Source organism: Rhinatrema bivittatum, chromosome 3, assembly GCF_901001135.1.
Source record: "Rhinatrema bivittatum chromosome 3, aRhiBiv1.1, whole genome shotgun sequence".
NCBI classification, from domain to species: Eukaryota; Metazoa; Chordata; class Amphibia; order Gymnophiona; family Rhinatrematidae; genus Rhinatrema; species Rhinatrema bivittatum.
The window spans coordinates 482444874-482472060 of NC_042617.1; the positions used below are offsets into that span (position 1 = coordinate 482444874).

The 27187-nt window shown below is 43.3% G+C and overlaps 1 protein-coding gene across 2 annotated transcripts; it reads right to left on the reverse strand.

Moving 5' to 3' along the window:
- Positions 1–162: 162 nt before the first annotated feature.
- Positions 163–27187, reverse strand: MRPL19 (mitochondrial ribosomal protein L19). 2 transcript variants are annotated; one of them, XM_029596045.1, is made up of 6 exons: positions 27032–27187; positions 20963–21083; positions 19121–19239; positions 9911–10045; positions 8574–8755; positions 166–556 (listed from the first exon to the last, which is right to left on the reverse strand). In XM_029596045.1, exons 1-6 carry the CDS (start codon positions 27069–27071, stop codon positions 338–340), a joined length of 816 nt encoding a protein of 271 aa, XP_029451905.1. In that variant the 5' UTR covers positions 27072–27187; the 3' UTR covers positions 166–337. The 2 variants fall into 2 exon arrangements, with proteins under 2 accessions (XP_029451906.1, XP_029451905.1); XM_029596046.1 differs by lacking the exon at positions 9911–10045 and having other exon boundaries at positions 163–556.

The following is a 27187-nucleotide window of genomic DNA, read 5'->3' on the forward strand; positions in this document are numbered from 1 at the left end:
TTTGCAGAGATCTATACTCAGTGTAAAAGAGCTCTCACCAGACCAGGGGATAAGTTAGTAAAATATTCTTTCCTGCAATGAATATGAGCTATACTCTGGTACCTGTTATTTAGCCAGTTTATAGCTAACAGATACTATACTATGTTTATATAAGGTATATTAAAAATGGAACTACAACATTTAGTGGTATTAAACTTTATTTAGAATATATCCAAAGTATATTACAGTACTAAGAGGCCACATTTCCTTTAAAGTTAATGTCCTCAAAACCTGCCCATACATCACTAATCTTATTTATTAATTATACAAAAATCAGACCACACATGATCCTTCTGCATTAGTTTGGCTGTGGATTGATTTCTTTCCAGATTGTTTCTTCTATTTTTGTTGTATCATACTCTTTAAGCATATCGAACTCCAGCCAGGGTTTGTCCCACTTCTTTGCTTCTTTCAATTGTTCTTCCTTTAGGCAGAGATCAAACCGGATTCCCTGCACCTTGAATTGTGGTCGTTCCCAGCGTTTTGACCATGGTTTAGGCTTCATTCTAACTTTCAGCTATAATGGTTGAAAAGAGAATTTAAGATCATATTTTGGCCAATAAACCTTGTAAAAAAAAAAAAAAGTTGCATACAATGTTTTCTATACCAATACAGTATGCCTAAAATTGCAAATACAATTAAATGTAGTTTAAAGTAAGACTTTTATACAATTGTACTATTTGTTTTTAAAATGTCCCTGACATTTGTTATTAACTTATGTAGTCTAAACAAAAGCACTCCAAAAGAAACATCTATTATGAAGTGAACACCAAGGATGGACTAAATCAATTTTCTAGATTTTGACTTTTACTACTAGATCTTTTTCACTAGTGTGATTACTTTAAGGCATATTCCTTTCGAAGTATTCTTTTTGCTTACCTGTAAATATGTTCTCCATAAACAGGATGAATCAGCCATGACATGGGTGATGTCACCTGACAACCAAGAGGGACCCAACTCTCAAAGTATTTATGAGCAGGCGTGGGAGTTTCCATGCATGTCACTGCCTCATGAGCCACTCAGTCTCTATAGAGCTTAAGCAAGGAGGTCAACATTCCAGGGAGGTGGGCAGGTATTAAGGATGGCTGATTCATCCTGCTGTCTATGGAGGGACATCTGACCATAACGAACAGCTGAGAGCACTGTGATCTAGGTCTAGGCAGTAGCCAGGCTTGAAGCTGCCATAATGTATGGTAAATCCCAAGCAGAGAGTTGTACTGTGCAGCAGTTACTTAAGACAACCCAGCCCTACCAAGTAGAGAGTTGACTACTGCACAGAACTGCTTACTCAGAGTTATTTGTCTTCCCAAGACATATTGTCCAGCCATAATGGGACATGAAGGTGCAAACTACCCGCTTTATGTTTTCAGTGGAAGTGACTTTCAGATAAGACACTGAATTCTCTATGGCTCTCACTTAAGAACATAAACATTAGAAATTGCCATGCTGGGTCAGACCAAGGGTCCATCAAGCCCAACATCCTGTTTCCAACAGAGGCCAAACTAGGCCACAAGAACCTGGCAATTATCCAAACACTTAGAAAATCCCATGCTACTGATGCAATTAATAGCAGTGGCTATTCCCTAAGTAAACTTGATTAATAGCCGTTAATGGACTTCTCCTCCAAGAACTTATCCAAACCTTTTTTGAACCCAGTTACACTAACTGCACTAACCACACCTTCTGGCAACAAATTCCAGAACTTTGTGTGTTGTGCTTTGACAATCTTTAAGCTTGCCAGAGTGTGACATGCTATACAGTCTGCCAGCTAATTAAAGTTCATTTGGCAATCTCCCATCCCAATCTATTGGGATCAAATGACATGAACAGCTGAAAAACTTGATGGCAGGGCTGAGGGCTATTCAAGAAGTTCAGACGGGTCGTGCAGAGTACAAAATTGCCAATGATGTTTTATTCACCCTTACACAGCTGGTAACATCACGTCCAGGGACCATAACTCTACTCCAGAATTTTAGCAGAGTTTCAGGGTTCTGCTTAAACCTTGATAAATCTGAAGTATTAAACCTGACCATGGGGGAGGAGCAGCTGCTTAGATTAGTCACAGCTTCCCTTCAAATGGGCTACACACAGTATAAAATATCTAGGCATCTGTATCGAAATATGGAGAAGTCCCAAGTCTGATTGGTCTCTAGATGGACAAATCTTGTAGGAGAGGAAACCAGACCTGTCTCGGCCAATAAGGGGCTATCAGAATCATAGTCTCCCTGTCTTCGCAAAGCTTCAAGACAGTCTTCGCCACTAAGAGAATCAGAGGAAATGCATACAAAAGACCCTCGCCCCAATGACGGGCAAGGGCGCCAGAGGTTGGGTTGCCATCTAACCTGTACAGAGAGCTAAACCAAGGCACCTTCCTGTTGTAGGAAGATACGAACAGATCTAAGTCCAGGCCCCCCAAGAAGCAAAATATATGATTTGCTACCGCCCTGGTCCAAGGACTACTTGTGGGGTCTGAAGGCTCAACTCAGCCTGTCCGCTACCAGGTTCATAGCCCTGAGCACCATCTGGTGGGACAGAGCTCATGACAATATATGGACTGCTTCCCGACACAGGTGGTACGATTCTGTGCCTCCCTGCTTGTTTGCATACCACATGGCTACCTGGTTGTCTGTCTGGATCATGACAACTTGAGGGACAGCTTCTCTCATGTATACGCCCATAGCGTGTACCTGATCACCTGAAGCTCCAGGAAGTTGATTTGACAACAGAGTTCCTGAGCAGACCAGAGACCCTGTGTACAGAGCCCATCTACATGAACTCTCCTCCTCAGGGTGGATACATCCGTGGTTAGGACAATTTGAGTAGGGAGATTCTGAAAAGAGATCCCCCATTCCAGATCTGAAACCACCCACCCCCAAGACAATGAGTCCTGGAGAGATGGGGTGACTTGGATACAATCCTGGAGGCTCTGAGTGGCCTGGTACTACTGTGACCTCGGGGTCCATTGGGCTCTGCGCATGTGTGAACGTACCAAGAGAGGGCCACATGGCTGCTACTGTCCATGTCACAACAGCCTCATCATCTGCCAGGCTGAAACCTGCTGGCTCTGTTGACTCTCTACAGCAATAGCCTCCAAGGTGACGGCTCTCTGGCGAGGCAGAAAGGCCTTGGCCTGAGCCATGTTGAGACTGAACCTTAGTGACTCCAACACCTGAATGATCAAGCACATGGACCTGAAGGCCCCAACCTGAGATGTGCTCCTGACCAGCCAATCATCCAGATTTGAGAAACTTGCACTCCAACCTGCAGAAGTGTGCCGCCAACATGGCCAGGCATTTTATGAAAACCTATGGGGCAGACGTGAGCTTGAAAGGCAACAAGCGGTACTGGAAGTGTTTTCTCACCATGAATCAGAGATACTTCCTGTGACAGGAAAAGATCTCAATATGAGTTATGTGACCTTTTTGCAAAAGGGGGATTAAGGTACCCAGGGAAACCATCTTGAACTTTTCTTTCCTTAGAAACTTGTTCAAGGCCCTTAGGTCTAGGATGGGTTGGAGTAGTCCTATTCTCTTTGGAATTAGGAAGTACCTGGAGCAGAATCCCTGCCCTCTTTGCCCTAATGGTACAGGCTCGACCACTTTGGCAGTTAAGAGGGAGGAGAGCTCCACTGGTAGTACCTCCTGATGCACTACTGGCCCCCAATATGGGCACAGAGGGCAATTTGGTAGGACACCCAATAGATTCAATTGGTATCCTTGGCAGATGGACAGAACCCACTGGTCCAAGGTTATACTGGACCACTGGTTCGCAAAGAACTGCAAACTGCCTCAGACAGGAGGAGGGGCCATTGTCCTGGTTACAGGAAACTGGCTTATGCTCCCCTGTAGCCCAGTCAAAACCCCATCCCCCGAGTTGACTGAGGAGCGAGCTGGAACTTGGGAGCTCTCTACTGCCTGAGATGGCCGCTGGAGCCCTTATGTTGATGGGAGTGAGGAGACGGAGGATATCTCTTTAGCGAAAAAAGACTTCCTTGGACCCAGTCTCGCTGCTTCCTGGATGAGGATGACGGGTCTGGAGTACTGGCGGAGAGTTGTTGGAGGGTCTCATAGGGATCCCAAAGTTGGACTCTCTCCTATAAATGGCACATGAGCGAGTCGTTCTGTACCTCTGGTCAGAGAGCTGAGGCCCGCAGGCATGCCATTCTGCGGGTGCTGATTCCTGCTGCAGAGACTCTATGCAGTCTTGAAAAAAAATCATAGGTTGCAAGGACCTTGTGTTTTCTGCACTCTAGGCCCTTATGCACCAGCGACATGAGGGTGTCCTGTTGCTGTTGAGGCAGCTACTCAGCCATTTCCTGCACGTACTGGCTCATGTAGATCTGGTAGGTGGCAATGCAGGCAATAAGCATGGCGCCTTGAAATACTTTTCTCCCATGTGTCCAGTACTCTTATGGTCCTTCCCCAGGGGCGCTAAGGAATGAGTCTGAGAGTGCTTGGCCCTCTCGAGGGCAGATTCGACCATCAATTGGTAGGGCAGCTGAGGCTTTTCAAATTTGGCAGACTTTTGGATGAGGTAAACCCAGTCTGCCTCTTTACTGACAGAAGGCACTGTGAGGGGGTGTTCCCATATCCTCAGCAGCAATTCCTTAAGGATCTCTTCTACTGGGACTGCCACAATCTTCTTAGGAGACTCCACCAACTGGAAGATCAAGAGTTTTTTGCCTGGCATCCTCTTCCATCAATAACTGAAAAAAGGGATGAATTTTGCCATCAATCTCACAAAAGCTGCAAAGGTAAAGTCCTCAGGTGGTGACTTCCTTCACTCCTCTGGAGGAGAAGAATCTAAAGGGAGATCCTTGGAGAAGGACTCGAAACCTTATTTATTTTTATTTAAAAATAGTTTGTATATCGCTTTTACAAAAATATTTGATCAAAACGGTTCACAACTAAACATACATAATTTAAAAAACAATAAAATAAATAAAATCTAAAAATAACCAAAGTAATATGTCACAACTCAAAAGACCCTCAGGGGTCATAGGGTTCCTCATCTTCACTGTATGCAACAGAGGATGGGTCTCTAGAGGCTTGGCCTATGTTCAGAGATGCAGGTACCAGTAGAACTGGATGGGGGCAGGTTTCTGTGTCTCCGCTGGTCTCTGTGGAGTTTCCTCCTCGAAAGAACTGGCGACGACCACCATATTGGTAGGGGGAGGCCTTAGTGCCCACTGGGCACAGATAATGTCCTGGGAACAGATGCCAGCTGGGTCAGTAATGCATTGATGAACACATTGAGTTTCTCCAGAAACAGTACAAGTTCTGGCAGCACTGGGTCTGGTGCCGTCTGTGCCACAGGACTGAAACCCTGCAAAGACCAGTCCACTACTACTTGGACTCGACACTACAGCTCCTCCTTAAATACTGCCAATGCCAAGACCAACTGAGAGGAATGAGGGTTAGCCAGATCTTCTTCGGACGCTCGAGGTGGATTGGTGACTGGCATCAGGACTAGTCGCAGACCGTCGGCACAGATGGAGGATTGGCAGTCCTCGCTGTAGAGCTGCTTCAGGGTAATCGTGGCAAAAGCCAGTGCAGCCCTGATGCCAGCCCCATGCATTGATGGGGGATCAGTGTCTGATTTTTTGGTTTCCCTCAATGCTCGGCCCGGTCCTTCCCCACTATAGAGGCCGATGACTAGGAACTAGATGTCCTCGGCCTGGAGGAGGAGATAAACTATGGTTGGTCACAGGCACCCCTGTCCACTGGCAACATCAATAGTACAGATGATCCCGATGATTTTGATGGCTCGGTGTCTACTGGTTTGGCTCCTTGGTCCTTCGATGCCTTGGACTTCTTCGACCCGAAGAGCTGCTTCATCTTGTCGAGTTGAAGTTGATGTCCTTTCGGGGTCAACTGGGCACATCGGCAACCCAGATGTCATGCGATGCCCCTAGGCAGAGGACACATCTCATTCAGATCCATAATGGATATGGTCTGAGACAAAACAAAGGGCACTAATGGAAGATGGCGGCAGTGGAGCATCGATGGCTGGCTGGAGGGAAAATCGACCACAAAATCGCTGAAAACTGACTAGCAGACACCATGGAAGGGCTCCAAGAGGGTCCCGGCAATGGAACCACAAGAAAAAAACCCATGAAAAATGTGAGAAAACATGAAGTTTTCCACAATGCCAAACACAGTCAAAGTGAGCTCACTCACACCATTAGAGCAGGACCTCACATGGACGCATGGTTCATGCTCATGCTCAGTGTGCCTAGTCAAAGTTCTAGATATTTTGACATGTTTTCCGCATCTGGGCTCCATCTGATGTCACTCATGTGTAAGGACTACCATCCTGCTTGTTCTCAGAGAAACATGGGAACTTGTAAGAAGTGACATGAGCAAATCTGCTGGTCTCCGTATCCATCTGTTGCTTGGTGGGCATAACCAATGCATCTGGACTGGTCTGGCTGGTTGAAGAGGAATAAAATGTTATCCACAGAAATAGAGAAAGGGGGAAGAGGAGAAGATAAAGAGTTCTGTTGCAGCCATATTGAGTTTAAGGTGGCAATGGGACATCCAGGCACCAGACAAGCAAGCTGATATTTGAAATTGTCTTGATGAAACTGAGGGGCAAATCTGGAAATTGTCAGCATAAAGATGGTATTGAAAGCCATGAGAGGAGATAAGAGCATCAAGGGTTTTGGTATACATCGAGAAGAGGGCAGAGTTCTGAGTGGGATGGTGGTAGATAAAGATCTGCCAGAGGACACATTAAGTGCAATGGGAGAGGTAAGAAGATAACTAAGACAGGACAGTGTATCAAGGAGCAGGTGGTAATAAACAGTGTCAAAAGCAGTAGATAGGTCGAGGAGGATAAGGATTGAGTAAAAGCCTTTGGTTTTAGCCATAAACAGATCACTGGAGACTTTGACAAGGACTGTTCCTGTAGAATGTAGAAGGCAAAAATCAGACTGGAGTGGATCAAGAATGGCTTGAAATGAAAATGTGGAGATGAACACATTTGAGTAGTTTAGAAACAAAAGGAGGAGGGAGATGGGATGATAGTTAGCAGGGCAAGTAGCATCAAGTGGGGGTTTCTGGAGGAGTGGTATGATCACAGTATGTTTGAAGGTACCAGAAACACACAGCAGCGATAAGTGACAGATTGAGGATATGTCAGATGGAAGGAATTATTGCAGGGTAAATAGAGCTGAGTGGGAATAGGGTCAGAATACCTATGGTATCAATGCAATCCACTTTGAAATGCCTGAAAAGCAGACTATAAACAAAACTAGTGAGTCTGGAGGAGGAGAAAAGATGGGCAGTTTCCTCCATTGTGATTTCAGACCAGGAAGAGACAGTGGCAGGAGCGACCTGGTTGAAAACTTGAAACTAATTTTGTGAATCTTGTCATGGAAGTAATTAGCCATAGTCTGGGCAAACAGTGAAGACAGGATGAGAGGCAAAGGCATTTTGAGGAGGGAATGGAGTGTGGTAAAGAGATGATGATGGTTGGATATAGGAGTTTGCCAGATGAACATGTAGTTTTGCTTGGGAAGGGCACTAGCAGACTGGAAGGAGGTTGGTATGAATTTGAAATGTATGGAGTCAGCATGGGATTTTAACCAGAGACCTTCTGCAGAGTGGGCACAGGAACAGAGGAAGTGAATTCTGAGGGAGAGCCAAGACTGGGGTTTAGTCTGCCTTATAGGATGGAGAAGGGGAGGAGAGAGTGTGTCTAAAGCAGAGAAGAGTATAGTGTTTTGAGAAGAAACTGCCATATCAACTGACAAAGAATATAATGGATGAGAGAAGAAACGAGACAGTAGTGGAAAGGATACCGAGAAGTATGCCTGAACAGAAAACCAACATGGAGAAAGAAAACCCCCCAGAATCCTTGGGTTTTCTTAGCCTGCTTTGGCTGAATGAACTCTACATCTGACTTGCTGAGAATGACTTGCAAACTTCAAGGTTTAACAGCCTGGAGATTTCTTAAAAGTATTGGTGGTGACTGGACGAGGCTGTGGGGAGAGTGGTTTAGTGTGAAAGTTAGAGGCAGAGAAGCCAGACAGCAGTAGGAAGAAAGGATTATGTCAAAGCAGTGGTCAAGCTTATGAGTTGGAGTGGTAGAGCAGAGTTTGAGGTGAAATGAGGTTAAAGAAAGGAGTTTTGAGGTGTAAGAGTTAGAGAGAGAGTCAGACATTCAAATACTTCAAAAGACATAATGCAAAAGCATAAACATTTTTCAATCGAAAGGAATTTCTAGAAAAAAAAAAAGAGGTCACAATATGACAAGGGGTAGATCTGAGGAGTAACAGAAAATATTTCTTCACAGAAAGAATGGTTGTATGTACAGAATAGTGTTCCTAGTCGAGGTTGAACAGAATTCAAGAAAACTTAAGGTAAACACATCAGATCCATTGTTGTGGAGACTGAAGGAAAAGCCAGCAATCAAGTGAAATCTATGGCACTGCAGCAGCAATTAAATAAAGCAGATTAGATGGGCATTACAGTTCTTATTTTTGGGCATATTCCAGGGTTATTTTTTTTTTTAATTAAAAAGCTTTCTACCTGGTTTACAGGAACCTCTTCATTAATAGAATGTGGTACAACTTTCATATCAAAATCAAAAGTACTGTATTCAGGAAGGGCATCTCGCAAATACATCAGGTTATCATCTAGTCTCTTCTCCAATTTTAACACCTGGATCTCCTGGATGCGAGGACTGTACAAGTCATAGCGTATCTCAACACCTGAACACAAACCAAACAAATACAAACACCATGGTTATGTTTTCTTACTGAGCATAAGGCGGCAGATTCAAAAGATTTTATTAACACTATAAAAAAAACAAAACAAAACATGCAGGATGTATGATAAAAGTGAGAGTAATACAGCACAGTTTACATGGGAGATACGGAGGGAGTGGCTAACTGGAAAGCGGTGGCAGTTTGCCTTGGTAATGGGGGGGGGGGGGGGGGGGGTAGCAGTGTGAGTGATACCAAAGACCATATGAAGAATAGCAGCAGCAGGTCATGGGGGATGAGCAAAATGTGGCAACAAGTAACTTCTATGCCAATTGCCATGGACTAGTGCAAAGCTCAGAGCTTTGTCCAAGATCTAGTGAAATGCTACACTGAAGCTTTAAAACTGTACCAAGTCATCAGCTAACCTCAGAGCCCCTACCACACACAACAAATTTATTTCATCTTGCTTTATGCCTCTTACATTACAAAAGCAAAATACTTAAATGTAATGTTTCCCTCTTTGTTTTAAAAGAAAAAGTTTAAGGGCCCTTTGAAAAAAAAAAATTGTTTGTACTATCACTGTCATTTTATAATGGCTGGAAGCAATGGAATTCCAAAGCTTTATAGTCAACATCAGACAATTGAAGACCATCATCTGCTGAGGATAGGTCAGGAAAGAACATATACACATACACACACCCCTAGCAAAATAAGCCAACTTCTCTGTTTTCTGAGATGTGCATCCTAGGAATTAAGACACTCTTCCCCCACTCTGAACAGTTTTCCAGCTGTCTGCAGAGTCCTAACCAAGAGCTTCCACTCCTCAAACAAGGCACGTAGCATGGTACTTCTCCAAAATAGAAAGGATAGCTTCTGGTGCAGCTACTTTCTCCTTAGAAAAGTCCTAGTGCCACACACATAGGTGGGAAGCATTTGTTCAGCACACTGCTGCTCTATATGGCACAAGGCCACTACTCTTGTATTGGAGATTACTGATCATTTTCATTTCAGGCATCAGATTTATGTTCCTAGATGCCACTGCAACTATTCAGATGACAACAGCCATACAAATACACAACTATTTTCCCAGATCCCTTTAAATATTTTACTCCCCCATTTTTAAAACAGAAATTATAGCTCATGAATAAGATGAGAACATACCTTGTCCTTCTATGATATTCCGCAGCACAAATGTAGCTCCAAGTCCACTTCCTGATCGCTGAGTGCAAATTCCTACAAACCTGTTTACTTTGTCATTGGCATTTATATCTGACATAGTCACTGCAAGAATACTTCCTGTTATTGAACAGAATACACAAATATAAGTGCTCAGATAATTACAATCAACCAGAACCAAGAGAAAACTGCTGGCCCATTTCTGGAATTGCTCTATCTTGCTTCCTCCTAGCTAGTGGGGATTCACAATCATAAGATTCTCTGCTCACTTTTCAATGAAGTAAATGACCTGGAATCACACAAAATACACCTAAGAAGAAGCTGTCACAGAAATAATTGCAAAAGAAAACTGCAATAAAGAACAATCATGCTTATCTTCTGTTATTCTCCATAGGTAACATGTGGCATGCTTCGATTTCAGGCAGCATGTTATGATTATACAACCCAATTACTGTAATGCCAAAGAAAATATGTTAGAGGACAATAGCACCACCATCTGGTTGCAAAGGCAGATTAACCTGTCCTCATTAAAGAAAAGGAAATTATCGGGTAAGTAGTAATTTCTCCTTTCTTAGCTACTCCCGAATAGGGCAGGATGCTGCCCACGGTCCGATCAACACTGCACACGTGAAGGCTGCATCCTCCCGGGCTTGCACATCCAGGTGATAATGTCTGGAAGTTGAGAAAAAAAAAAAAAAAGTTGCAGCTTGGTAAATCTCAATGGGAGAGAACCATCTAATCTCCACCCATGACACTGCCTGAGCCCTATGGAATGAATGTTAACCTGACCGTGACAACCTTCTTAATCCAGTGGTCTATCGTAGCCCGCAGCAGGCTCAATCTGTTTATGCCCACCATGGAAGTATAAGCAGCCAGTCCATCTTCCTGTGAGGTTTAGAAACTGCCAATACCAAAATATGCCACTTGGCACCCAATGTCCATAACAGGAGATATTCATCCACCTCTCTCTTCCTGCCCAGAGTTGGCAGGGATTGATTGATTCTAATGAAAATCAAAGATTACCTTTGGCTAAAAAGACATTACAATTCGCATCTGGACCGCTCCCGGAGACACTTGCAGACACTGTTTCTCTCAAGACAAAGTCTGCAGTTTGGAAACTCTTTGTGCAGAACATCATCCTCTAGTAAGTAACCTCAGGAAAAGGCTACGCAGTGGTCAAAAGGTGGGACCTGCCAGAATTCCAGAACTAGATTAAGACTCCACAAGGGCACCGGCAACCTCAAGGGAGCACAAAAATGCTTCATCCCTTTCAAGGCTGTGCCACAACCGGATGGATAAGACAGACAAGAGTTCACAATTCAAGTGACCTCGGTAACAAACCAGAGATGCCACCTGTACCTTCAAGGAATTAAAGGACCAAGGTCTTTACACAACCCATCCTGCAAAAATCCCAACTGAGCATGATTTTATCCAAACAAGGATGAAACCCTCTTTCTCCACACCAAGCTTAAAACATTCGCCAAATGCAAACATAGGCTAAGAAAGTGAATAATTGTCATGCTCGAAGCAAGGTGGAAAACTCAGCAGTGGCCTACACACGCTTCAGCAACTGAGCCTTCTCAAGGGCCACATTTTAAGACAATAATGATGTTGGATCTTTGAGAAGAATAGGCCCCTGCTGTAGTAAATCCCTTTGGACTGGTAATAGGAGAGGATATTCCACCAGAAGCCTTCGATCTGCATATCACAGACTCCTGGGTCAATCTAGCACCACCAGAAGTACCAACCCTGTGTAAGTCTTGAATCTCTGAATCATTCTACCCAATATGGGCCCCAGAGAAAAGGCATATAGAAGCTTGCCTTCCAGCCACTCCTGCATGAGGGCATCAATGCCTGAAAACTTCAGATCTCTCCTGGAACTGGAAAAAGAGGAACCTTCACATTGTGTGATGTCTCCCACAAGCCTAGAAAGGGGAGGTCTCAGCAGCCCACTATAAGCTTCATTGTACCATTCCCTTTCTCCTGGATCCAGACACTGCTGAGAAAGTTGGCTCTTACGTTATCTTTTCCTACAACAACATGTAAGGCTGAGATCACCTGAAGATGTACTTCTGCCCATTCCATGAATTGGGCTATTTTCCTGTGGCACTTGCTGGCTCTTGGTTCCTCCCTGTCAATCGATGTAAGCCACTATCATTGCATTAGTTGACATTATTCGGACTGCTCAACTCTGCAAGTGGTTGATGAATTGCAAGCATGTCAACCAAACAACACGGGCTTCCAGCTGATTGATGCTCCAGAGGTACTGCAGCGCCCCTGTGCTTTCAACTCCTTGATAGCGAGCTTCCCAACCCTGGAGGCTCATATCAGTTGAACGCAGTAGCCTGTTCGGAGTTCGTAGGGGAATGCACCTCATTAGATGATCCGCTTGTAACCACCACTGCAGTCGGATGCTGATCTCCACTGGTAACTGAAATCATATCAAGTAGTTCTGAGACTGTGGATTCCAATATATAACCTTCTATGGTACCAAATCAACGAGAGAATTTATTAGATTCCCCTATTATATTTGCAATACATCACACTGGGAATCATAGATACCTAAACCCACTAATTATATCAGACAATGTACACTCAATATTTTTTTTTTACACACACAGCTATTTTATACAATACTTATTAATTATTGCATTTTCTCCCTTTATAGACAAAGTATAAATGTTTATTACAAAAATAGTCAATAATTTATTACATTTCTTAACCACCATCACAGGATTTATTACACATATATTATCCAACATTAACAATATATACCAATCTTAACTCGAGTGGATATGTCAATATGATCAACTCATTACAAATTTTACATACAAAAAAATGGACATGTAATCCCAATGAACATACACACCACAATCACCCTCATTCATTCATAATAAAAACTTCATCCCATAAAAATCTAGAGATGCTCGCATATCTTCATCACGTGCACAGGATGTTATACTCCTTTCTTCAATGAAATTCACCCCTTCTTTAGCAATGTTTACCCCAACAAGCTGCCTTGTTTCACCCACTCAGGGCTTCATCAGGGGAATTCTGTGACCACCTCTTGGATATCACGTTATTACCCCACTCACAAGCAAAACTCCTAAAACATATATATAAAAAGTTAATATACCCACCACTTAATTACCGTGTTATACACACATCCACCAATAGGATATCTCCTAATACCTTTAAAACCAACTTACTTGATTAAACAGTACCTGATACGTGTCCACACCCTCACTTAATTTCCCAATATCCACTAAAAAATAGAAAATAATATTGACACAACCACTTAATCTAAAACATCCATAATCTCCATTATATCCGTAACCCCCACAATTGAATACAAACTTTGATAGTTGAGCTACACACCTCACATGGAGCAACACCAGTACACTAAGCGTTTCATAACCTTCTGGTCAACGCTGCAACTATCAAGGTGCTGCTGAAAAATTCATACCTGGAATACAAACCAACCATTATAAACAAACTTAACCCAGTACCACATCAAATACTTAATAACCAAATCCATACTCACGGATTTAAAATATTCACTGGCCATTTTCATAAGAAACCTCCGGGCACAATCTGGGAGAAAATGCAATAATTAATAAATAATATTGTATAAAATATAGGAGCTGTGTGTGTAAAAAATTAAAAAAATATATTGAGTATACATTGTGGGATATAATTAGTGGGTTTAGGTATCTATGATTCCCAGTGTGATGTATTGCGATTCCAATATATAAACAGTGTGCGCTAAAGAGGATACGTATGCGCCCTTACCCATGGAACCACCTCTTGGGTGGTTCCATGGGTAAGGGCCATCTACAGGTGCCAATCTGGGCACCTGTAGATAAGATCACACCACCAGGCGTACTGTCTGTCAATATTCACACCTGCGCCATCAGTTTTCAATGTGGACCCCTGACAGGGACACCTGTCTTGCTTCGTGTTGAAAACAAACACCTAGATACCACAGTGTCTGGGATAGCTGCAGACTGCTCTTGACCAAGTGCACCACCCAACTTACTTCCTGCAGCAATGAGACCAACTTGTGCAGGGCCTAAACATTCTCTTTCATAGATCTTGGCCCAAATTAGCCAACCGTCAAAGTACAAGTAGTTCAGAATGTCATCCTCTCCCAACACTGCTGCTACCAGCACGATGACCACAGAGAAGGATCTGGGCACGGTGTCCAAACCAAAGGGTAGTGCTCAAACACTGTTGCCCCAAAACAGCGAAACACAGAAAATAGTTGCTTCTCCAGTCACATAGGAATATGCAGATACACCTCTGACAATCCAGAGACTTAAACTCCCCTAACTATACTGCCATTCTCAGCGAGTGTAAGGTTTCCATTGGGAACGAATCACTTGCAAAAGCCGATTTGACTCTCTTGGGATCCACAATGGGGTGAAGGAATATTGGCCCAAATTATCTTGAGACATGGGCACTGGAATCACAACCCACAGGCCGAGGAGTCCTGATAATGTATACTCCACACTGTCTCTTTTGCAGAGAGCTGCAGGGAAACACCAAGCAAACATCCTAAACTCCAAAAACATAGCCATCTCTTATCACCTCCAGACCCCACCGGTCTGACAAAAAGGAGAGACAGGCATCCCCCTACCTCCTGTTCCCAAGAGTGGGTCAGCACACTCATTGAGGGGTTTGGGGGAGGAGGCACCGCCACTTAAGCCCACACCCTGTCTGAGCTGCTGGGGACGAAGGTCTGAGACCTACCCAAAGGTCAAGCCCTATGAAAAGTTGCTCCTCTGTAGGGCTGAAAACATTTGAAAACACCTAGTATGATTATCGTGCCGAGCAAGCATGGCGCCTACTTTTAATCCTTTGGTAACAGAGGAATCTGGGACAACCTATTTATTGGTCTTTTTTTTTTCCACTCCCAAATCAGAGTGATCCTTAAAAGGCCAATTCATAAGAGTAGGCTAAGAACATATGAAGCTGTCATACTGGGTGAGACCAAAGTTCCTTCAAGCCCAGCATCCTGCTTCCAACAGTGGCCAATTCAGGTTACAAGTACCTGGCAATTACCTAAACAATAAGTAGATCCCATGCTACTAATACCAGAAATAGCAGTGGCTATTAATATTAATTAATGGACTTCTCCTCCAAGAACTTATCCAAACTTTTTTTTTTTTAAAACCCAGCTACACTAACTACATCTTCTGGCAACAAATTCCAGAGCTTAATCATGCATTGAGTGAAAAATAATTTTCTCTGATTTGTTTTAACTTGCTAACTTCTAGAGTGCCCCCTAGTCCTACTATCCGAAAGAGTAAATAACCGATTCTCATTTACTTAATCTAGACCTCTCATGATTTTAAAGACCTCTATCATAGCCTCTCTCAGCTGACTCTTCTCCAAGCTGAAAAGCCCTAACCTCTTTAGCCTTTCCTCATAGGGGAGCGATTCCATCTCCTTTATCATTTTGGTTGCCCTTCTCTGTACCTTCTCCAGTGCAGCTGTATCTTTTTTGAGATGTGACAACCAGAACTGTAAACAGTAGTCAAGGTGAGATCTTACCATAGAACGATACAGAGGCATTACATTTTCCATTCCCTACATTGTTTGCACACTGAGAAGACGATTTCAATGCATTATCCACTATGACGCCTAGATCTTTTTCCTGGGTAGGAGCTCTTAATATGGAACCTAAAATCATATACCTACAGCATGGGTTATTTTTCCCAATATGCATCATCTTGCACTTGTCCACATTAAATTATCTGCCATTTTGATTCCCAATCTTCCAGTCTTGCAAGTCCTCCTGCAATTTATCACAATCCACTTGTGATTTAACTACTCTGAATAATTTTGCATCATCTGCAGATTTGATCACCTCACTTGTCGCCCTGAAAAGCACTGGTCCAAGTACAGATCCCTGAGGCACTCCACTGTTTACTTTTTCACTGAGAAAATTGACCATTTAATCCTACTCTGTTTCCTGTCTTTTAACCAGTTTGTAATCCATGAAAGGACATCACCTCCTATCCAATGACTTTTTAGTTTTCTTAGAAGCCTCTCATGAGGGACTTTGTCAAACGCCTTCTGAAAATCCAAATACATTACATCAACCGGTTCACCTTTGTCCATGTTTATTAACTCCTTCAAAAAAATATGAAGCAGATTTGTGAGGCAAGATTTCCCGTGGGTAAATCCATGCTGACTGCGTTCCATTAAACCATGTTTTCTATATGCTCTGATTTTGAGCTTTAGAATACTTTCCACTATTTTTCCTGGCACTGACATCAGTCTCACTGGTCTATATAGTTTCGTGGATCATCCATAGGGCCCTTTTTAAATATTGCAATTACATTGTACCTGAAGACTGGAGGGTGGCCAATAGATGATTTTAATGATAGGTTACAAATTTTAACTAATAGATCTGAAATTTCATTTTTTAGTTCCTTCAGAAGCCTGGGGTGCATACCATCCAGTCCAGTGATTTTCTACTCTTTAGTTTGTCAAATCTGACTTACTAAATCTTCCAGGTTCACCTAACTCATCACCCTTGAAAACCATTTTTTTTTTAGATTTATATTTCGCTTTTTGCACTTGTTTTTTTTCAGCGCTTCAAATTGGATTACATTCAGGTACTGTAAGTATTCCCTATCCCCAGAGGGCTTACAATCTAAGTTTGTACCTTAGGCAATGGAGGGTAAAGTGACTTGCGCAAGGTCACAAGGAGCGACAGCAGGACTTGAACCCTAGTCTCCTGGTTCGTAGCCAGCTGCTCTAACCTCTAGGCTACTCCTCCACCATCTTCAGAACCGGTAACTCCCCAACATCCTCATTAGTAAACACAGAAGCAAAGAATTTATTTAGTTTTTGTGCAATGGCCTTATCTTCCCTAATAGCCCCTTTAACCTCTCTGTCATCTAACAGTCCAACCAACTCCCTTCACAGGTTTCCCGCTTCAGATATATTTTGTAAAGTTTTTATTCTGAGTTTTTGCCTCTACGGCCAACTTCATTTCAAATTCTCTCTTAGCCTGTCTTATCAATGTTTTACACTTAACTTGACAATGCTTATGCTTTTTCCTATTTTCTTCAGATAGATCCTTCTTCCAATTTTAGAAGTCTTTTTTTTTTTTGGTAAAATAGCCTTTTACCTCACCTTGCAACCATGTTAGTAATCGTTTTGCCTCAAAAGGTGCAGCTGCAAAGGTTAAAAATGTACATCAGACATGGACATTGTTTAAAAATAATCTTAGAAGGCAGTCTAGATGTATTCCACACATTAAGAAAAGTGGAAGGAAGGTAAAACTTATCGGCATGGTTGAAAGGTGAGGTAAAAGACTGACACTCAATTCTGCTTAGCTTCAAAGATCAGATGAGATTGGGTTCATCCAGGGTGGAGAAGCTATAGGGCACTGCCCTAAATTCAACCCAGACTCATTGACTTCCTGAGAGAGAGCAAGCAAGAGCGATCCACCAGGGAGCAGCAAGAGGCCATCTGCAATTCATAGTCATCTCCTCATCACACCAGTGCATCCACTTTCAGAAGATTCAACTGCTCCCTCTCTCTGCCAGATCCAGGGGGATACAGCACTACCAAGGTTCGTCCCCTTCTAAAATTGGCATCCCAGGCACCCATTCAAGATCAGTCAATTCTTGAATATCATCCATAATGCCTTACATAAGGAATCTAAATAGAATTCTTGTTTGACTTCAGCTCCCGCCACCCCTAGCATCTTCAGTGCCTGGATGAAACAAGCCAGCAATTCATCTCTATGAAAGAAACACTATGCTATCAGCTCCAACCCCAGAGGAATTTCCCATCCTCCAGGGAGTAAGGGCCGCCTTCACCATCCATGCCACCTGGGTCCCTATCAGCATGACCCACAGCAGGTATAGACGTACTCAGATGCTTACCTGAGGCACCAGGTATGCAGGGATCAGCAGGCTGCTAATCTGAACTCTCAGGTCTACCACGTCGGGACTGAGCAAAACGGCTGCTCAACCCGCCAAGCTTGCGTGTAGAAAATCACACAAACGCCGCTGCGACTCATAAAAAAAATAGAGGGCATTTGTCCTACACCCACTGAGAAGCCTTCCCCTGCTAAAGATCCAGTTAGGGGAGGCCCAAAACAAGCAAAACCTCCGACAGGTCCCCCTCCAGTCCCATTACCGCATCATGCAGGGAAGGGCGGGCTCAGTAAAAGCAGCTGGAGAAACTCCCTGAGCCTCCAGACAGCGCTGATACAAGTTGGGGGGGGGGGGAGAGGGGAGGACGGACGCCAAGCTGAGATGCCCGAATATGGCAAGCAGCACGAAAGAAGATATCCACTAGCAAGATGCTCTCAAAAGTGTCTGACCATTGTGCATCTAGCTGCACGGCCGCACAAGGCACCCAAAAACTAGGCCTGTTCAATAAGCATCCAAAATATAGGCGCCTACACCTAAGCGCACACCCAGGCGTGCAAACCCAAACCAACAGACACTGTTTCGCGGCAGACATGCGCAGAAAAGTGCGCAACCGCAGTCATGGCCTACCACGTGGCATCTAAGCAAAGCCTGAGAGCAGGTCTAGCCAAAAGGCTGCTCAACCCGCCAGGCTGCCACGACTCCCCCAGCTCCCTCAGAGGCATGAATGGATGTCTGAGCAATGCACAGAGGCTCGGAGACCAGAAGGGGAATGGAAACCTCACTTTTTTTTCTTTTTTTTTTAAACTCCTTGCCTGAGCTCAGCCTATCCCAGCAGAGTATAAAGTCAGTGTCCAGGAGTGGGGGGAGAGAGCAAAGGCCTTCACTGCCGTGCCTGGCTTCCTGCATCCGCTAGCCTCTCAGCTGTTACCTCTTTCTACAGTTAAGTCCACACCAGAAAACCAGCTACTGGACCGAGGCACTTGTCTGAGGGAGGACTCCACAGATATTCTCAGGAAACTGAGGGACGGACCAAAAAGTATCACCACAAAAAGAGTGGGGAAAATTAATTTTCTCCTTTCATTTTCAATTCAGTTTTTTTTTTTAAAGCAATCCCCAGTAGGGAGATGCAAGTCCACCATCTGCTGGAGACTGAGAATACTGGTGGGCTGATGTTGGTGCAGGGGTATATATATACTGTGATGACAGCTTTGCTCTGTTTCCATCTGCTACTAGAGGTGCATAACCCACTGGTGTGGATAAACCTGTCTGAATGCTAAGAAAAGCATTTACTGACCTACATAGAACTCTGGAATGGTCAGCAGCTTTCTTCTTGCTACCATATCTTTTCTTTCAATAGAGTATTTTAAAGGGTCTGTTCTCCCTCTGGGTGGAATGAATTCAGGGCTCAAGAACCTGTGAAATAAGGAAAACATGCACGTAATCAAGCTATTTCAGAAGCATCATTTCCCACAGTGATTTCTAGAGATGAGTCTCACAATTGCAGTCACCATCACTCTGAAACCCACCTCTAGTCAGGGTATAGGTTCTACTGGAGCAAGATAATTCAGATCCTGAAAATCAGGCAAAGTCCCCAAGTCTTTCAGGGAAATTGCCATTTTACCTTAAATTTCCCCTTGTAAGCAAGTTTGCTTATCGTAAACTGCATTTCCGTAGAAAGCAGGATGAATTAGCCATACTGTCTGGGAAGCATCGCGACCCCAAGTAGGCGGAGTTTCCTCCGTGAGTCAGAGCTTTGACTCTGTGCAGCTGTGCGATGGTCTTCCCGCGCGATTCCCTCTTCTCCTTAGTTTCTTTGTAGCCAAGCGAGAGGTAATAAACACAATGTGTCTTGTGGGACTGTCTAGGGAGGAGGGAGGGGATCGCATGGCTAATTCATCCTGCTATCTACGGAAACACCGTTTACGGTAAGCAAACTTGCTTTTTCCCCCATCGATAGCAGGGCTGAATTAGCAATGCTGTCTGAGAGTCCCAAGCTCCCGGGTTGTGTCCATTTAGTATGTTTTTTGAAGTCCAGCACAGCAACCCATATGGTAGTAGACAGTCTCATCAGTTTTGAACAGTCAACAAGACTGCTGTGCCCAGCGCGGCATCAGAGGTGTTTGTTGCTGTAGACAATAGTGTGACGTAAAGGTGTGGATGGATGACCAAGTTGTCGCTTTGCAGATATCTATTAATGGAACTTTGTTCAAGTGGGCAACCGATGCTGCTGTGGCACGTATTTGGCAAGATATCCGGCTATAATTTAGCTGGATAAAAAAAAAAAGTAGCGTTTTGGGGGCATTTTGGGACAAAATATCCAGTTAACTCAGCTGATTTTTAACTATACCCGGCTAAGGCCTATATTTACTCAAGGTTTTTTCTCATTCTGTGTCTATGGAAAAAATGCTTAGTAAATGAGCTCTTAAGGTAGCCTGATAACTTTAGACCTGCTACAGAGCAAGTCTAAACTATTCTGCTACCCAAGCTCCAAAGGAACGCCGGGTCCAAACCTGGCCCATCTGTATGTTTAATAAAAAATATCTATGCCGCCAGCATTAGCGAGTTAATCCCCCATACCCTGCTCCTGGTTCCTCTTTTTTAATTTCCAAAATAGCATGCTTTCCAGATCTACTCCCCCCTTCAAAGCCCACCACAAGAGTTTCCTTTCCACCCCCCTGTACCTTTATCAGAAGCACTTTTTCAGCCAGGATTGCTGCTGTGATCCAGGCCTGGTGCTTCTGCCCTTGCTAGGCTACTGTAGTCCAATAAATATCCTTGAACAAGTTATCCGGCTAACCTTAGACGGATAATTTGTCAACTAAATGGCCTATTGAATATTGGCCTCTAAATGCACATCAAAATTCTTCTAAAAATGAGTTTCACAGACAAATACAACCGACCTTCAAAGAAAAATGTTTTAAAACTTCTATGACTATTATTTTCTAACATACCTTTAGCATGCCAGAGTACTACATACACTGAACGCCATTGGGCTTCACTGGAGGATAGTTCAGTAGTTTATGGAGATATTTTAAATTGTCTAGTAAGTAGCATGCCTGCAGACTTGGGTAAATTTAGAAGCACTAAACACAATCAACTTATCAATAAACCTGTAGTCGACAATTACTTTTCTTACTTTCGTTGTGTGGCCTGAGATGTTTTGTCCACAATAACTGGTTTTGGAGGAGGTTGAAATTTTGTTGGTTCTCCATCTCCACCTGCAGTACCCATTAGTCTACATGACGAATACAAGGGCCCTTAAAAGACAAAACAGTAATAAGATACTTTTTTAGCAGTGAAGCTAATAAGACAGTTGACCACACTTTTATTTATTTTTTTAAATAGATTTATTACTCGCTCTCCTACTGGAGTACTCCTAGCAAGTTACAGGATAATTAAGTGGTTTACATCTGTAAGACAACACATAAGATGTAATACATAGAATATACGACAAGAAAAGGATTACATGATACGCAACACATTAAGAACACGATCTAAATGGTTTCCAACCTGAGGTCTGCCAAACCATAACAGGGGGTTCTGCAGGAATTACAGCTACTCAGAAAAAGTAAGCTCTGCAATATGACCTGAGGAGAGAAATGCAGCGAATACCCCACATCAAAAGTCTGGTCTGCACCGTTAAGAAGAGGAACAACAGGCCCCTTCCTGTGGTGGTGGCAAGAAGAAAGGCCTGACGGGTCACCACAGACCCATCCCACAGCGGCCAAGTCCATCCCGCTGGCGGCTGAAGATCGGAGAGTGACGGCCAGCAGAGCCAATCCCACGGGTGGCTGAAGATTGGAGAGACACAGAGAAAGGCCCCTTGACTACAAGCACAACTCATCCCGTTTATAGCTGAAGACCAGAGAGGCCCTCTGGTTGCCAGGGAGCCTATCCTGCTGGCAACGGAAGACTGGAGAGAGGCCCTGTGGCCACAAGCAGAACCCATCTCGCTTGCAGCTGAAGACCAGAGAGAGGCACCATGACAGCCAGTGAAGCCCATCCCTCTGGCAGCTGAAGTCACCAAAGGAGAGAAGAAGGCCCCCAGCATGAATCAGAGAGTCAGCATGTGTGCATGGAGTGTAAGCGAAAAAGGGTGTGGGTGTGTGGAGGTTTCAGGGAAAGGCAGAGCCTGAGTGTGTGCCAGTGAGAGGATGTGTGACACAGCATGTGTGTCAGAGGAAGCATACTGAGCATGTGTATGTCACAGAGTACTTGTGAGTCACTGAGCGCATATGTAAGCATGTGTGCGCATCAGTGTATGTGAGTGACAGCATGTGTGTGTATATATACAGTGGCTTGCAAAAGTATTTAACCCCCTAAAAAGTCAGCAGATGTGTAGATTACAAATGACACTTGTGTAATCCACACAAATCTGCTGATTTTTAGGGGGTCAAATACTTTTGCAAGCCACTGTACACATCAGTGAGAGTATATGTAAGAGAAGGAGTGAGTGTGAGATTGTGTCCATCTCTGTGAGACAGAATGAACGTGTATGTATATGAGATAGAGGAGAAAAAGTTTGTCGCCCCCTCACCTCCCATCCTCCCCCCAATAATCCACAACAATCACAAGGTGACTGGAAATCAAAAGTTCCCAGGTATGAAGAGCGGGAGATTTTTTAATCCTTAGTTTTAATTAAGTGTTAATGTATACAGAATCTTTCTTCTTGCAGTTCCCAGCTCAGTTTTTGTCTGTATTAATGGTTCTGTATTTGGTGAAAGTCAGTCTGTGTTCTGCTTGTATAACTGAAACAAGGTATTCTGTTAGCATCTAATTTCTATATAAGGATCTATAGCAGCCTGAATTGTTCTGTTTTACTAATAGGAGCTATATTGTTATTTTAGGTCTTTATGTAATATTTGAAATGTTGCCTTTTCATAGCTAGGGTTGTTTCTGTTTGAGTCCGGCAGATTTCCTATAAGATCTGAGTACATGCATGCCCTGCACCTTACAATAATGGTGCAAAATGTTTGTGGCAGTGCTTTTTGTTTTATGAGCAGGGGTGTCCTGTCTCTGCATGTATAGAATTTAATAAGAGGCAGGTGTGGAGAGAGCCAAGTTCAGATTAACAGGGTGGTTTTCCTTGTCACAGCTAATTAAAAAAAATAAAAATTTAAAAACAAATTAGTAAAATAACAATCCAACTTATTACCTGTAGTATATAAGCTTTAGTGAAAGACCATCATATAATGGAGTTCACAAACAACACCGAGTCACTGCTACTGTCATTGCAGCATTTAAAAGCTCTTCAGTTTAATCATAGGTCTACCCTGGGTTTTTGTTTTAACTAATATTTTTTAAATTGCATTATAAAATCCAAACAGTTGCCACACTTATAAGTTTGAAACCAGCGCTCTTCAATCAAAAACTGCTTGACCAATGACAAGTTGTGTTTTCGATGCATTTATCAGAGGCCAAAAAATAGAAGGCTCTGCGATGTCAGCTGGATTTCTATGATAGAAAAGACAGTTGTTGTAAGCATCCTTCCGGTACTCATAATATGGGATCCATACATTAACCCATACTGTTTATTTTTCCATATTTCCAAAACACAAAAAGGAAAGTAGCACTGTGCTTAGCGGCATAGAGGTTCCATTTTGCAATAAATGTTTGAATCATGCAACTTGAATGGCATCATGTAAACATCACATGATTAACTAGTAGCCAATCCCAGAATGAACTATGAGCTTTTTACTTTGAATTAAAGATACCCAATCTATATTTTTCATTCTTTTCACTGGGAGCCATAGTGTTCAATTTAAATACCAAACGTTATTCTTTAAAATGTAAAGAGGAAGCAAGGTCACCACCTTGTAGAGATGGAATCATTGTCTATCACACTCCAACGTAGATCTTCAAATACATACTTGCAAGAAATGGAATACTTAACAATAGGTGCCTATTCTTTGCCTGTGTTAAGGAGATTACAGGATCTGTTTGGGAACACTTGGTAACCAAGTTTAAAATCAACTTGAAGTCATTTACCACCTGTGAAACTGCTAATGTGGTTTATCTTATTCAATGCCCTTGCTCTCTGTTATATGCTGGCAGAACGAAAAGACCAGTTCGTATCTGTCTTTGGGAGAATCGAAGTTGCATTAACACAGGCAAAGAACAGACACCTACATTGGATATTTAAATTGAACACTATGGTTCCCAATGGAATGAGCCCAAACAGTTCATTCTGTGATTGGCTACTAGTTAATCATGTGACTTTTATATGACGCCATTCAGGTTGCGTGATTCAAATGTTTATTGCAAGATAGAACCTCCAGGCCACTAAGCATAGTGTAACTTTCCTTTTTCTTTGTGTTTTGGAAATATGGGAAAATAATATACACTATGGGTTAAGCAGTGGTCCCCAAACCTGTCCTGGAGGGCCACCAGCCAGTCGGGTTTTTGGGATATCCTCAATGAATATGCATGAGAGAAAATTTGCATGCACTGCCTCCATACTAGGGGAGAAGGATGAGATGTGAAAGGAGGGAGTTAAAGGAGAGAGAAGCCCTATTGGAGTGGGTCCCTTTCACCTAGATGAGGCCTACCATCTCACCACAGAAGTTTTTGAGAAAAGACCTGCATGCTTCCCGCCAGGTCAAGTGCTACTAGAGAGAGCTCAAGAGAATGTATTAGGCAATGGACTGTGTTTAACAAAATAGTTGCCTGAGTTATAGTCTGAAGCTCTAAGGAAAGATTACCCCTCTGGGGATGCAGAGACCAGGTCACTGGGCCCTGTTAGTAATCTTAGTGAAGGACTGCAGGGGCAGTGGGCTCAGAATATATTTAAACAGAAAGTGAGATAACCTATCTACGGTGAGAGGAGGTTGGTTACCCCTTCTCTCATTTAAGTGATTTTTGTGCAGAAGAAGGAAAACCACAAATATAAGACTGAGGAGCATCAGTGAAGACTCTCAACAGGATCTTCCAACTGCACACAAGTGCAGATGTGAAGTCTGCTGGATCCAACTAAGCCTGAGAAAATTCAACAGGAATTTGTCACAGTCTGGGACCCTTCAGGAGTAGGAGATCATTAACCACTCTCTCTTAAAGAGAGTTAGGAATTTCCTTGGAACCTGGAGTGCAGCACTTACACAGGGAAAGAGGGGACACAATTGCATAGACATTTATATCATCTGGACATTGATTACCTTTTCATCAAATCAGTAAAGTTAATTTTGAATATCCAATCCTGTGTCCTGCACTTATTGTCCTGATCAACCTTAGAATTACACTAACCAGCTGCACACCAGAAAGAAGGTCACCTCATAAGAATATAATTGTCATGCTGTGTCAGACCAAAGGTCCATCAAGCCCAGCATCCTGTTTCCAACACAGGCCAAACCAGGCCACAAGAACCTGGCAAGTACCCAAATACCAAGAAGATCCCATGCTACTGATGGCAGTAATAGCAGAGTCCATTCCCCAAGTCAACTTGATTAATAGCAGTTAATGGACTTCTTCTCCAAGAACTTATCCAAACCTTTTTTAAACCCAGCTACACTAACTGCACTAACCACATCCTCTGGCAACAAATTCCAGAGCTTAATTGTGCATTGAGTGAAAAAGAATTTTCTCCGATTAGTCTTAAATATGCTACTTGCTAAGTTCGTGGAGTGCCCCCTAGTCCTATTATCCGAAAGTGTAAATAACCGATTCACATCTACTCATTCAAAACCTCTCATGATTTTAAAGACCTCTATCATATCCCCCCTCAGCCGTCTCTTCTCCAAGCTGAACAGCCCTAACGTCTTTAGTTTTTCCTCATAGGGGAGCTGTTCCATCCCCTTTATCATTTTGGTCACCCTTCTCTGTACCTTCTCCATCTGTACCTTCACCACCTGGGCCATAAGCATTCTGCTTTCCCCCATAGAAAGAATTCACCCTTGGGGTATTACAAGTGGAAGGGACCTGTGGCAAAGGAAAATAGCCCTGAACAATATAAATTCTTTTTGTGTGCCCTTAGAGGAGATGCCTCTCAGAAGAAAAAGGTTACATATATATTATTAATAGGTCTGGTACCCATATACATTTAATGCCAAATTTTAAATTGGCCACACGTGCAAATATTGTCATTTACGCGCGGGGCCGGGCCCTGCGCTCACTGCACATATTTTTAAAAGGACCTGGCCACACGCATGACAATACGCACATAATTAATTGCCGTGTCCTGAAGAGGGGGCAGGCCAGGGGGTGGGGTGGAGGCCCATCAGGACAGAGGCCATCAGCCGCTGTCCCCGGGAAGCGCACGCCAGCAGTTGGCCAGTGCGCTTAAATTACTTCAGCTCATGAGCTGAAGTAAATTGAAAAACAAAGGAAAAAACCCAAAAAGGTAGGGTTTAGTGGGAGTGGGAGTGGGTTGGGGGGGGTAGGGAAGTTCCTTACCCCCCTAAATTGGAGCAGACTGGAAGGAACAGGGGAAGGCACGATTTTGTCACCACACATGCTTTTACAAAATTAGCCCTCCCCCCACCCGTCCGCACATGTTATAAATTCGGCCTGTCCATGTGTGCACGCTGGGACGTGCACTCACACACCTTTTAAAGTCTACCCTTTATTGTATTAATAACTTTTTTATATATGGTATATAACTGCAGGTAAAAATTAAAGAGAAGCATATGGGTGTCTGCAAAATTTCTAGAGTGAAAAGTAAACCATGCTCCCAAAAATGATGAGAACCTCTGATACGTGGTAAAAGCATAAACAGACATACATATGCACAGCATATCAAGAAATCTGTTGATATTCTAAAAGTAAAAACTAAATATAACTAGTTATCAGGTCCAAAGGCTCACAATTTGTAAGATGTGCAGCTTTGGGAAGAGATCAAACTTCAGCCATACGATTAAGACACATAGCCTCTTACAGCTCCAACATAAACATGTCTATTTATCCCTAAGGAGATGGAACCAGATAAAACTGCTAGCCCAAAATGGTTTTAATCTCCTGTCGCCTTTACCTTATAGTGTTATAAAATGCATCATTATGTCCCTCTTGGCCATGGAGGGCCGAAAACCCCCAAAGGCTATTTTTAAGGACGCTGTGGGACGTATATGTACGCCGACATGATGCTAAACTCCCTCTCCGAAGCAAGCAACAATCTGCGCACTTTCACCAGGAGTTTAACTGGGCACTTGTAAACAAGCGAGATGCGATCGGCAATACCTTTCAAACTAAACCAAACCCCGTTCCCAACTATACTCACAGCTCGGAAACAGCCGCAAGCGCAGCTTGCACACGGCCATCGCCGACACCTTCGTTGAGCATGCGCATATGCAGAAGCTACGGCGGAACTGGTCGGCTCCTATCACTTTGCAATTTCAACTAAGAGCCGGAAGTGTAACGTCAAGAAGAGGAACAC

What these genes read in the sequence shown, in the direction of transcription:
- MRPL19 (XM_029596045.1), bottom strand. Translation starts at nt 27,071, where the DNA reads ATGGCCGTGTGCAAGCTGCGCTTGCGGCTGTTTCCGAGCT. An exon ending in CATTCCAGAGTTCTATGTAG is followed by an intron (nt 10,046 to 19,120) that starts GTCAGTAAATGC and finishes GTTCAATAACAG; the next exon opens with GAAGTATTCTTGCAGTGACT. An exon ending in GAATATCATAGAAGGACAAG is followed by an intron (nt 8,756 to 9,910) that starts GTATGTTCTCAT and finishes GTTTGTGTTCAG; the next exon opens with GTGTTGAGATACGCTATGAC.